Here is a 13,450-nt window from a genome sequence, read left to right as displayed (position 1 = left end):
AACTCTGACGACTACTGTACAACGGCTTTCCAAAGTATAGCTAACCGGTAAACATAGAAACTGGAGTTCAATAAATTACACATGTTATACTGTGTAAACCACTGGAATTATAGAATTTTCTCATCAATTATGCAAACTAAGCCCTAATTTGCATGGATTGCATTTCATTATTGAGTATCTGACTGTACATGTAATGACATACCCAATATCATGAAAATCTTTTGTTCCTTTCTTGACTTATCATCTTTAAAAGGTTGTAACAAAAACGCCGCTGCAAGCAAGCTGCGAGGGTCCCAAACATATACTACTTTTTCTTGATATCAAAAGCCATCTGCTACTTAAATATCAAGACCATATCCTGCTCAGGATAAAAGATTTTTAAAAACGGAAAATTCTGTTGTAGTGCCAAGAAAAGCCGCTACTGAATAATAGCATCACTGCACCGTTCTTTATGCTAGCATTATGATATTACAATGAAATCTTTACATTATCCCAAAATTTGACTTAAAAAACGGCTCCTTTCTAAAGTCCCTGTCACACATAGCCGAATATGACCTCCTGAACACTGCCGGAATCCCTCCAACCATGGTTAGGAGAAGGTTGGGAGTGAGGTAGGCTGGTGTTGGCTGCTGTTCGGTGTAGTCGGCCACTGCTCAGCTCCGCCAGTAGAATGTTTCAAAATGTTTAAAACATTCTGGAGGTTCGAATTTAGCCATGGTTAGTTGTTGGTTGGCTGGTGTTCGGGAGTAGGGCAGCAGTGTTCAGGCAGGGGGGGTAGTAGCAGCAGTGGTGTGCTAATACTCCCCCTCCCTGAACACTGCTGACTTGAAAAGAAGAAGGGAAGAAGGGAGAGGGGGGTCAAGGTTGACTAAAATTTAACTCAAAGTTGAGTCGATTCGTATAGAAATCTGGTCAGACTGCTCCGGAACTTAAATCGGCCATCCCTGATTGGTGATGGTCGGGGGAAGGTTTTGAATGTGTGACAGGGGCTTTACCTTTGCCACCGATAACTGATGACTGGGATTTATTCCCGGCGATGACATGTAATACATCAGATGCCATGAGACCGCGAGCTATGGGGACATGCAGCCATCTCATTATCCATGACGGATCGGGGGTTTGAACCGTCACATACATCTCCCTTAAAAATAGAAGTTTAATCTCTCTCCAGGGCTACCTTGATTAGCCGAAGGATGTGGAATTATATGATGATATATTGCACGTACTACCCGAGTAAAGTGCATGTAAAAACTTGAAGTGAAACCGTATTTTTTCTTTAGTTCAACCAAGGAGGTTAACCAAGCCATAGTATTTGGCAGTTAATCGTAAAAACACAGGCTGTTGTACGGAAGTATTGTTTCGAGTGGGTTTGTCTGTGTGTTTGAGTGTATGTTTGTCCAGACAGAGTAGGTTGACAGCATGTGGGTGGGAAGGATTGACAGGCAGAATGATTAAGGGTAAAACGATCAGACACAGCAAATGGTGTGAACTTGAAGGCCCCAGAATCCAGCAGGAGTTAGAGGTGGACATGGGGGAATTCAGGAAGCCGAGAATTGCATGAGCAACCTTTAACCCTGCACAGTTTCTGTCAAATTCCCTAAGAAAATACGCCTTAGAGCCTCGCTTGTGGCAATAACTTCATGAAGACCTGTTTGTTTGCGATCCTCGTGTCTTGTGCCATGTTTGGTGCCTGCTGCCTAGAACGATAACTTCCTAATTGAGTTTGATCATTAACATCAATTATTGTGTTTACTACAAGTGCAGTTCTGAAATGTTTATTTATGTCTGTATATGTCAAATCAGCGTAATCCAGTCTTCAATGCTAGGAGTAAACAATCATTCACATGTCAATAATGACATAGAATAAAATTGAAAATGATATATGTGTTTCTATGTATATCAACAAAGAACAGTAAACGATGGTAACAGTATAACAATCTTTCTACATTCGTCTACATTTGTCTGAGATAACGATATAGGCATATGAAAACAGTTTGTAATTGAAATTGAAAGCATGTGTGATCTCATCCACATTGTTTATAATTGTATGGTAATTTTTTTCCTTTCTCTGTGTTTTGTTACTCCTGTGAGCATGTCATGGTCGTTTTTTTTTATTCTTATCGAATTGAAAACTTTTTCAAAAGAAAACTTTGCGTAACAGATATAAGCGATGACTACACCCAGTCCTACCTATTAAGCCATGTCGGTGGCGAATTTGATATCGTTAATGTGTAGATGAATGACGAATACACACTTATCTGCCCAAATTCTTTCACAATCAATCGCAATGGAGACGGTTTCTTTCTATCCCTTTGGATATATTTAAAAATAAATCAAGTACATGTAGGTAAAACTGGTTCCTTTTAATTTGAATTGAATGTAAAAATCGTTTTCCAACTTTTGACTCGCCATTTATAAGGTCGGGACGGCGCATTACTTTTGTCTAGAGGTTTCATTCTACTGTCAATATATTCTAGACAAGTTTAACCTGCGATACTTTGGAATCTTTTACCCATAGATATAGATTGATAATTTAGATTGATTATTCTAGGAGTCGTGCGTTTCAAGTTTCACAAAATACGTCCCATTAGATTTTAAATAATTTTTCAAAGGACATGTACAGCCATTATAATAGTCTGTGTCACAATAACCCCCGTTGTTTGGGGCACTATAACGGTCCCGTATGTACTCTGACCATGGACTAGATGGTGGATCAGTGGGAGAACTGCTTATAGAGCGATTTAATCTGTCTGAGAACACTACAACGTGCGTGGGTAGCCGAGCGTTTCAACTTGTAACATTTCACAAAATTGGTCCCTTTAGATTTGAGTGGTAAAAGTCGTTTTACAAGTTTGGAGAATAGCCATAGTCTGTTGTAACACGAAGTCCTCTGGGTGGGAAAAATAACGGCCTATTACTCTTGTGTAGAGATGGCCGCTCAGTGCCTGTGTAGAGAGGGCTGATCAGTGGGAGGACCTTTTGGAGCGATTTACGTAAACGGACTATACTGTACCGCATGGGAGTCGTAAATTTCAACTATTAACATTTAACACAATTATTCCCCGAAGATTCAAGTTGAACAAGTCAACTTTGGGGGACAGTTTTCGTCCCTGTGCAGCACAAACTCTCCCTACTTGGTGCCATAACGGTCATTTCCCCACATCTAACTTATGACACAAAATAGTTCCCTTAGATTCGATTTGAAAAAGTCATTTTCCAACTTTGGAGGACAGTTTCAGGTCCCCTTGGATTTAGATTGAAAAAAAGATCAACTTGAATATTTGACAGTACTGTTCCTCTGAGACTTAGATGGAAAACATCAAACTTCACAGGGAAAGCTTTAGCTTATATATATTCTTAATCTTTTAGCGTTTCACAAATCCGGTCCCCTTAGACATATGATCACTATGTCCGAAACTATTTCAACTCGAAATTTTCCTTTTCACACTACGATATTTCATATATGTCAGACTTTTGAAATTGTTAAATCTCTAAACCCCCCATGACTAGTGTGTTTCCGAATTCCAACTTGAGAGTAACCCGTGTGAAACGAAGTTGTACAAGTGGCACGTTATGAGATATCGGAAGCTACTTTAACTTTGAATCTTCCTTTTCACAGTATTACAATATTTTGTATCAGTCAGACTTGTGGAATTGTTATCTCCTATTATTAGTGTATTTCCAAATTCCAAGTAATCAAGGAAAAAACGAAGTTGTCCCAGTGGCACGTTGTGAGTTATCCAACGTCACATTTCCAAACTGGAGCCCGGCCGAAAATAAATCGGCGTTCATAAATAGCAACAATGTTCACAAATAGTGCTCATGATTAGCCCTTTTCAACTTTTTTGTTGTTGTCTTTTATATCATACCCGGCCGGGTGACCATGTGGAAGACTGTATCTTCATTATTGATGAGAGAAAATGAGAGAGTTTGTCTCTTTTGAGACGCTTCCTGGGCCAGACCCTGTAATATTGACAGCCATGATTGGATGATGAGATGCACCATTAGAACTTGTCAGAGAGGCCTGAATCGTGAATGAATTGTACTGACCCCTTTGGTGATGAATGCACTGATATCTGCTACAGGATAGTTTGTCCATCCACTTTCCCATAACAACCACAGGCTATAAATAAAGCTAGCTACGAACAATGTATTAGACAGGAGACATAAATGAATTGCGCCAATTAATCTTTATTTTTCATGGATAGGAGTAGTTTCAGTCTTCCGTAGTTTTTCTTCATCTTGTTTTCCGTCTTCCGTAGAGTTTATCTGTAACCTTTTTAATCTTAAGCCGCCAGTCATCACAAAAAACATCCACAGAGCAACAGTAATCATAGAACCCTTCAGCAATACCCACTCAACATAGAAAAATAGCACAAACTGCCGACTAAATACTGTTATTGAAAAAGCCCCCCCCCCCATCTCCTAATGTGGCCAGGTTTAATTGAGAACTTTTTATCACTTATAGCTACCAAACTTTCATAGAATTCAGGTTCTTTGCACCAACATGTATACATGGTATACAGTGTAGTATATCTTACATTTTAACTGTAGAAAAAATAAAATACGGCTCTGTGGCGACGGTGCAACATTCATCAATGACTACAACACTAGCAGCGTTTATTCTTACCCTGGAAACGTCTCCACGGCACTGTTACATGTGAGAAATGCTATCGTAGATTATCTCTGAGGCACAATAGTTAAGAGAGAAAGGGAGAAGGCAAATGTTTCCCCGTTGTTGGCAATAAAAAATGCCGTAAATCCCATATTTGCACAAGCGTACATATATATCGATCGACTATTAGCCTCCTAGCTGGCACGGTGGCAGACATTTATCATTGTTGTGTTTTGGTGATAATATGTGTATTGTTATCTTATGACTACCATCTTCTGTTGGGTCCATTTCCTTAAGAGAATGTCCTTACCAGGGAGAGATTATCATTCTTTTGTTAATTTAGCTTCCACTTAGTTATATTAGCAACTCCGCACATGCCGGAAAATGATGTTGCAAACGGCACGCATCATATATAAATCAGATTCAATCAGAAAACAGTGCGTAATCATCCAAAATAAGCGGCAATATCTAAACGCCAGCCACTGAGCCCGCTATGGAGGCTATAGCTAGATCAGAAGGTCTCTGTCCTCGGTTAAAATAAGAAATAACGGTCAAGAAATGGGCTGTGGCTTGCCGCCATGTCGGGACTTAATGCTGGTTATTTTTGAGGAGCTGGACTGTGTCGGCGATAGGAACCCCTCGTGGTACAGGTGCGTCACGTATTCATGGACGGTGCAGTGCTTCTTTATATTCTCACACAAGACGCAGTACGGATCGGAGTAGATCCCGCCTGTCCTCGGCAGCCTCTTGGCCTTCGGAATCCTCTGCTTCTCCTGCTGAATCCTTACGTTCCTGTCCCTGAGTAAGGTAAAGTAACACATGTGCCACGTCTTCATCCATGTGCAAAACGTCGCATCGATGCGAAAGCCAGAATTCCAGGCCGTCTCGCCGACGTACATGGGAGCGAAGTCGTAGAACTCCCGGTTACAGTGAGTTCTCATTCTCGCTTGCAGCCACCGGAAGTGGACCAGCTCCTCCTGGAAGTCGGCGCCCGCCATGTTGATTTTTTTCCACAGCGTCCGGTTGAAGTGATCATACAGAGCGTAGTCTATGGCGTCGTGCCGGCGGTAGTTCTGTACCAGATGCTCGGGTACCGTATTTTTCCGTAAATCGTACTCGTAACTGTTGTACTTGAAGTAGAGGATGTCCTGCATGTCCCAGCACAGCAGCCGCCTCAGCAGCACCAAGGACTCGTCGAAGTACTCCGTCACCATCACGAGGTCAAACTCTCGCGAGACCTTGTCGACAAAGTCCCGGATGTTCTCGTCCTTCACGCCGGTAGAATCGTTGGGAGACAGATTCTTGATGGGGAAACCCAGCTCTACCGCCATCGGGTTCCTGGTCGCGGACACCGGGGCTCCGGAGGAACGGAGATCCACCTTGTTATCATATCTTCCCGGATCTTCCAGGAACTTCAGCAGGGCGGTCGACCCGGGAATGCGGAATCTCCTCGCCAGTTGGTAGTAGTTGAAGGCAGACTTGAGGCGCTCCATCGGCTCCCTGAGGATGGTGACGAAAGTAGCGTTCGCAGACAGCAGCTTCGTTATCCTGGCTCTGTCGTAGATGGTGTGGTACGTCAAGATGTCGAACTCCTTCCCCTCGGGCGGGAGGTACTTTCGGATGTCCTGCAGAAAAATGATATTTTGAAATGTTAAGACACAGTTTTAGTTTATCGTAAAAGGTATTTTCATACGGAGCTACGTATTACATATATAACTTCAATGCACACAGAAAGGTGCAAAGGCCAATGGCTGACAACAGTATGTATGTATGTATGAATGGCTAGACTGCAAGCTTTCCATCAGCATGCAAGTCAGGTGCGTAACAACAGTCGGGATTCAAACTGTCCATATTCTGGATAAGACGCAGGGTCACTTAGTACTGAAGTACGCAAAGTCTCTTTATCATTCATTCATTACCTCCATGAAATGTGTCATGGAGGTTATATTTTCAGTTGCGTTTATCTGTCCGTCCGTCCGTCCGTCCGTCCGTCCGTCTGTCTGTTGGTCAACAAGATAACTCAAGAACGCCTGGATGGATTGGTTTCATACTTGGTGTGTTGGTAGGGTGTGACAAAAACTGGAAATGATGAGATTTTGGTCCCCCTAGTGGCTTCCCTTGGTACTGCAGCGCAACTTCCGGTTTTGATATCTCGCGATCTGGACATGCTAGGGTCATGAAATTTTGATGGAAGGTAGCTCTCGTGCTTGGGAAGAAGTCATATGAGTTTGGGCCCCCTAGCGGCTTGTTCTGGAACTGCAGGGCACTTTCTGGCGAAATGTTTAAAAGCCAATAAGTCCAGACAGGAACAACATATTTTCATTATTTTTGGTGTGTAGGTAGCTGAGAGAAAGATGTACATAATTAAATGCAAATTATGCAAATGAGGACTTTATTTGCATAATTAATGAGGAAATTCTATAATTACAGTGTTTTACATTATCTATGTAACCTATGGCAGGCGGAACTTCAACAGATACTAATTATGCAAATGATGACCTAATTTGCATAATAATGTGAAAATTCTATGATTTCGTAATGGTGAATGATGAGAATGTCATACTTGGGACATCTGTAAGTTAATCAAAAGTTAACATACATCACGATGCATATATCATGTTAATGCAGAGGTCATTTGAACAATTAAAGAAGAAATTTACATTTACATATCAAGATCATATTTCATGGAGGTATGAGATCTCGGAATTCTAGTTTCAGTTGCGTTTATCTGTCCGTCCGTCCGTCCGTCCGTCTGTCTGTCTGTTGGTCAACAAGATAACTCAAGAACGCCTGGATGGATTGGTTTCATACTTGGTGTGTTGGTAGGGTGTGACGAAAACTGGAAATGATGAGATTTTGGTCCCCCTAGTGGCTTCCCTTGGTACTGCAGCGCAACTTCCGGTTTTGATATCTCGCGATCTGGACATGCTAGGGTCATGAAATTTTGATGGAAGGTAGCTCTCGTGCTTGGGAAGAAGTCATATGAGTTTGGGCCCCCTAGCGGCTTGTTCTGGAACTGCAGGGCACTTTCTGGCGAAATGTTTAAAAGCCAATAAGTCCAGACAGGAACAACATATTTTCACTATTTTTGGTGTGTAGGTAGCTGAGAGAGAGATGTACATAATTAAATGCAAATTATGCAAATGAGGACTTTATTTGCATAATTAATGAGGAAATTCTATAATTACAGTGTTTTACATTATCTCGCGATCTGGACATGCTAGGGTCATGAAATTTTGATGGAAGGTAGCTCGCGTGCTTGGTAAGAAGTCATATGAGTTTGGGCCCCCTAGCGGCTTGTTCTAGAACTGCAGGGCACTTTCTGGCGAAATGTTTAAAAGCCAATAAGTCCAGACAGGAGCAACATATTTTCATTATTTTTGGTGTGTAGGTAGCTGAGAGAGAGATGTACATAATTAAATGTAAATTATGCAAATGAGGACTTTATTTGCATAATTAATGAGGAAATTCTATAATTACAGTGTTTTACATTATACTATGTAACCTATGGCAGGCGGAACTTCAACAGATACTAATTATGCAAATGATGACCTAATTTGCATAATTAATGTGAAAATTCTATGATTTCGTAATGGTGAATGATGAGAATGTCATACTTTGGACATCTGTAAGTTAATCAAAAGTTAACATACATCACGATGCATATATCATGTTAATGCAGAGGTCATTTCAACAATTAAAGAAGAAATTGACATTTACATATCAAGATCATATTTCATGGAGGTATGAGATCTCGGAATTCTAGTTAATTCATTCATTCGTCCATCATTCACTAACTCACCAACCTGAAGGCCATAGGGGTACAATTGGTTGATGTTGTTCGATGTCGGCTGCACGAAGGAGAGGTTCCGAAGATACCCGAAGCGGTGTAGGACCTGAGTAGGAGAAGAGGGACAGCCCTGAGCGCTATGCACAATACTAGTACATGTACATCACGGGTTTCATACTGCTACAGTACGTACGTCCTGTCGACGTGCCTTGTACATTTCGCATATTGGGGATGTCAGTTCTTGCATGCATTTCTGCCAGATAACAATGCGTCAATCAGTCCTACAGACCTGCATAATGGTACTGCCGCCCGTCTTGTGGAGTTTGATGAAGGCAACTTTGGTGTCAGGCTTACAGGAGCGCACACGTGATCTCATGATAGGATCCATGCTCAGGCGGTATCTGTAATAGTACAGAAAAATATCAGCCTGTGTTACATGGTCTCCTCCTCCACCTGAGATCTTGTGGTCATTCACCTCTAACTCGAGAGAACCATTTCTTAACTACCAATTGGAGCTCAGGATTCTCTATTACTATAAAAAATCAGTAACCATGGAAACCATTCATCACATCCTCCATCACTATTGTAACAGGCAGTTCTCATGCGTAAATCAACAGGATTAAGATGTTAGCACGTCGAGAGAACGTACTGAGCCTGCGCGAAACCCGGATTTGGATGTTTGGTCGTTGGATGTTTGGTCATCGTTACATCAGAACTTTGTCCCTTGCACAACATTTGAAAACTATAGACGGGATAACATCCTTGGGACGCTAATTCCGCCTGAAACGAGACGTTCAACCAACGTGCCATGCACAATACAATACCGCTTTTACGCGGGTGCAGTACGTTCTGCCGATGTGCTATGATATCATGTTCTAATATTGGCTCTCAGAGTCCATGAAACGCTTGGTGCTTGACAGAGTCGTGGCAGCGTGAAATGCGCCGCCTTTATATGCCATCTGCACTCTCCATAAAACTCGCTTTAACACTCCGTCAAAACACATCTTGTTCAACGCTTGTAACGTGTTCATCTGCGATTGTATTTGTGTGTTGTAAAGTTGAGTTGACATTTTATTCAAATACCCCCCTTTGCAGCCCCAATCTTCCAGGGTTCATGAAACAAATATACAGAGCATCGGTCGATTAAAGCAGCAGCGCGTACATGATAAGAAATATTTACACAAAGTAACTTACAACGTTAACATAACAGTAAATACCTAAGAGTTGGCGGGGTTTTATCATTGAACACATGTAGGGTAGGTATCATAAACGCGTATAGATTTTATTATAAGCTGTTATTTCTATAAACCGTTTTGATAGAGGATTTATTTTAGACACAAATAAAAAAGCTAAAAACGTAAATGAGAACGAATTACGGTTTGTGTTTGACTTTGATATAAGCCTTTGCAACAAACTTTGTACCGCAGGAAATTCACGGGACAATCGAGGCTGTCTTGTGACGGAAAAAGTTGTCCTAACTCTTTCCCGGCGGCTGATTCTCGACGCCAACACTTTGCTGAAAAGCCTTGCGATAAAAACTGTACAACGTAAATGCAACTTAGCCGTTGGGGATTTATATATGAAGCAACCCTCGTTTGATATGAAATCTAACTGCAATATCGACAGACATTTTGTTCGAATAGCCGGAACATCCCTGAAGGCTCAGAACCATAAAACCCAAAGATTGACTTTACCGATAAGGACAGGATCTGTCTCCGTACATCAGTCTATCTACATCCGCGTCCATTCATGGTGCGGCTTCTCTAAATGCGTTTCTTCCCTCAAGCGAAGCCCGGATGTGGATGGAAAACCAGTGCCGTAAATCAAACTGTACCTTGTCCTTGAGGTATTTTTCTGGTATAGACTACTCACATTGCCGTAACATGCATACGATGGAGGGAGACTATTTTATCCAGAATCGTACTTAATATATAGTATCCAGAACCGTGTCTGGGACCAATCTTCGTTCTAGGATACACGGAAACTATCCAGAACCGTACATGATCGACCCTGAGTCAGACATAGAACTAGATATGTACGCTTCTGGATACGATAGAGACTGTTGGGCAACCAATTAATGCGAGACCTAACATCATTAATCATTGGGATCATTGATGGATCATTCAAATACCGTCTTCTTCTTCTTTCAATTTCATTGGAAGACTTTGGAGATCATCCGAAAATCATTGAAACTAGTGACACAGACGATAGTTAGTTCGGCAAACATTAAAACGATCATTAAAATATCATGGGGATCATTAATATAAACGATCATTGAACGATCTTGAAGATTATTGAAAGATGGCCTTGGTAATCATTGAAAGATCTTTGACATCATTGAAAGATCATCGAGAGTCATTGGAGATTACTAAACGATCATAAAAAGACCATGAAAGCCTGATATAGGAGATGTTTGCGCGGTCACCGAAAGAACATTGTGAGATTTGTCACTTGCTTTGCCTGTGTGGTACCCCAAACTAAAGTACATGCCTGGGCGCCGGACCGACGGATTCTTCTTGATGGAGGAATACCATTAAAGCATCTCGTTCCTAAAGTATAGCCCATTTCCCCACGCATTAAGGGTTCCATGTACGGTACATTACTCACACGGAACAAGCTTATCCAAACGCACAGATACATTGTGTTTCATCCGTCTAACATTCATGTTTCGCGACGTAACATTCTGACTAGTGCATGACCACAAAAGCGTCTACACAATGCGTTTTAAAGTGTCTGGATGAATTCCGTCAAGTTCTACACCTTTTTGTTATAATGCAGTAGATGACAAATGCGTATGGACGCTTCGACGTGGTGGTTGAAAGAGTTTCATGAATTACATGTGGCGGCGGTGTGTATCTACAAATGCTACATCCACTGCTACATTTAAAGACCTGTGAACGGGTGCCCGGATGGGTGTATGTGCTGAAGTTAGGATGTGAAATGGCAAGTTTGGTAGATTGCGCCCTTTTGAGTGTTGGCAAACAGCCAACAAAAAAGTTTGCGTGCTTCAAGTTGAAGTTGTGATTATATCGTCCGAATGTCGACCCTGTGTTTCTTGCAGCTCCATATATAACATCGCTATCTGATTCACACCTGTACACTAGCAATCCACCTTTATCTGTGTCATTAATCATTGCACATGGCTAAAGCCCCTGTCACACATTCAGAACCTTCCCCGGACCACAAACCAGCCAAGGCTGACTTAAGTTGGGGGCTACGCCTATCTTTCTATATGACTGGAATAAAATTGGAGTAAATTTTGACCCTGGAACCCTTCAAAATACTGTTTATCTACTGCCGAACACCAGCCAATCACGAGCCAATCACAACCCAACCTCCCGTCCACACCCGAATGTTTTAAACATTTGGAAACATTCGGCTGGGGACAACCATATCCAACCTTGCTCCCGACCTGCTCCCAACCATGGTTTAAGGGGGGGGGGGGTGTCAGTGCTCGGGAGGCCATATTTGGCTATGTGTGACAGGTGTTTAACAGAATGAGTGCACATTTCCTTTCACGGTCCCCAGTCTAAATGGAACACCTAATATTACATGTACAGGATGAACTCTGAAAATGACAAACTGATACCAATTATAGACATATATTGTGCAGCACTGATAACTGTGATAACCCACAGCGTAAAAATCTCAATAAACAAGTCAAGTCATTTGTTACGCAAAGCGGTAGCTATAAAATATATTGAAAGGGGGTAGATAGAATGTTATTGCTACAGAGTGAATGTTGTAGGGCCAAAAGTCAAGTCACGTCCATGTAATGGGTGAGGTGTCTGTTGGCAGTAACTACCCGGACCTATAACGTGAGATGCGCTAAAACGGCCGGACATGGCATCAGAGTTACCCTGCCAAGAAGGATGCTGCGCCCGAGGAAACCTTATTCAGGGATCGCTCACACACATACGTCTCAGAGCATTCCTGGGATAGTCGTGCGTATGTCCTGCAAAAATGAGCTGCCTTGTTACGGAAATGTTGTTTTAGATCCTTGTCGGTGGTTGGAGTATTTCATGGCCTTTACGACATCAAAACCGTACGACAGCATACGATAAGTGTGACCGCCCAATTACGAGACAGGTGTTCAGTTTTGAGGGATTTGAAAGTATTGCTGTACAAAATTAATCTATTGATATCATCTTATAAGTTTGGTCTAAAATGCGGAAGGAATAATGGTATTCTAAATCTGCTCCGGGTTATTGTTGTAAAATTTTCATCAGCATAATTTGTTACTAATCAAGGAAATTCCCCAACATGCTATTAAATGCGCTGATTTATTGAACGCATGCAATAAAAAAGACATAAACGGATGAATTACAGCATGATTGACTTTAATGTATTAATACAAATGGAGATGTTACGATCAGGTATGCACATAGTTAACGAACGATTCACCGATATATTCTAGTTGTTTGAAAACCAATTATTCTCACTACGTACTTACAAGTCTCCCAGGAACAACATACAGAGTTCAAAATGTAGATAAATTTGTACTGCAACATCAGCAGTTCGTTAGCTGATCCTGAACGGGTCTGATTGTCTGTACAAGTAGGCAGAATATATATTCACAAGGAAAGGAAAAGCGCACTAGATCAATCTCCAGGCAGATTGATTCTTTTAGTGGCTGCAAAGACATCGGTATCAAATTGGCCGGGCAGTAACTATTTGCCAAAATGTTACCATTTGCCACCAGACGTTTTGCTGGCGTAAAAAATGTCAGTAAAAAAAAAAGCCCGATAAATACACACAAAAAATAAGCCGAAACCTACCCCTCTGCTTGGAGAGTAGCACTAGATATGCTATAGAAAAACAGTGACAGCTGTGCATATACTTGAAGGTTATTAGTGCTATTACATAGTTACTGACGCTGACAATGGCCCCCTTCCCCATAGAGTTAGAGGAATATTGAGAGGTTGAGCTGACCAGTGCACTTTCTACAGCCCATCCTTCAGTACAGCATGACAAATACTCCCGCAGAGGTTCTGCAATCGAGTATTGAACCACAGACTGACAAATTCTAGTGACGTTGCAAGTTC

At 41.7% G+C, this 13,450-nt stretch overlaps 1 protein-coding gene across 2 annotated transcripts in view; it reads right to left on the bottom strand.

Annotated features, from left to right (window-relative positions):
- Nucleotides 1–4,183: 4,183 nt before the first annotated feature.
- LOC109464434 (galactosylceramide sulfotransferase-like) overlaps nucleotides 4,184–13,450 on the bottom strand; it is a 30,114-nt gene continuing 20,847 nt past the window's right edge. For both annotated transcript variants that reach the window (XM_019761418.1, XM_019761419.1), the window contains exons 3-5: nucleotides 8,695–8,806; nucleotides 8,422–8,511; nucleotides 4,184–6,240 (exon numbers count right to left, since the gene is read on the bottom strand). In XM_019761418.1, the coding sequence (XP_019616977.1) occupies nucleotides 5,167–6,240; nucleotides 8,422–8,511; nucleotides 8,695–8,806 (1,276 nt within the window). In that variant the 3' untranslated portion in view covers nucleotides 4,184–5,166. The remainder of the gene's footprint in view (nucleotides 6,241–8,421; nucleotides 8,512–8,694; nucleotides 8,807–13,450) is intronic.

Source organism: Branchiostoma belcheri, unplaced genomic scaffold, assembly GCF_001625305.1.
Source record: "Branchiostoma belcheri isolate BF01 breed outbred unplaced genomic scaffold, Haploidv18h27 scaffold138, whole genome shotgun sequence".
NCBI lineage: Eukaryota > Metazoa > Chordata > Leptocardii > Amphioxiformes > Branchiostomatidae > Branchiostoma > Branchiostoma belcheri.
Note: the sequence above shows the minus strand (reverse complement) of the source record. Positions and strands in the feature narration are given on the sequence as shown.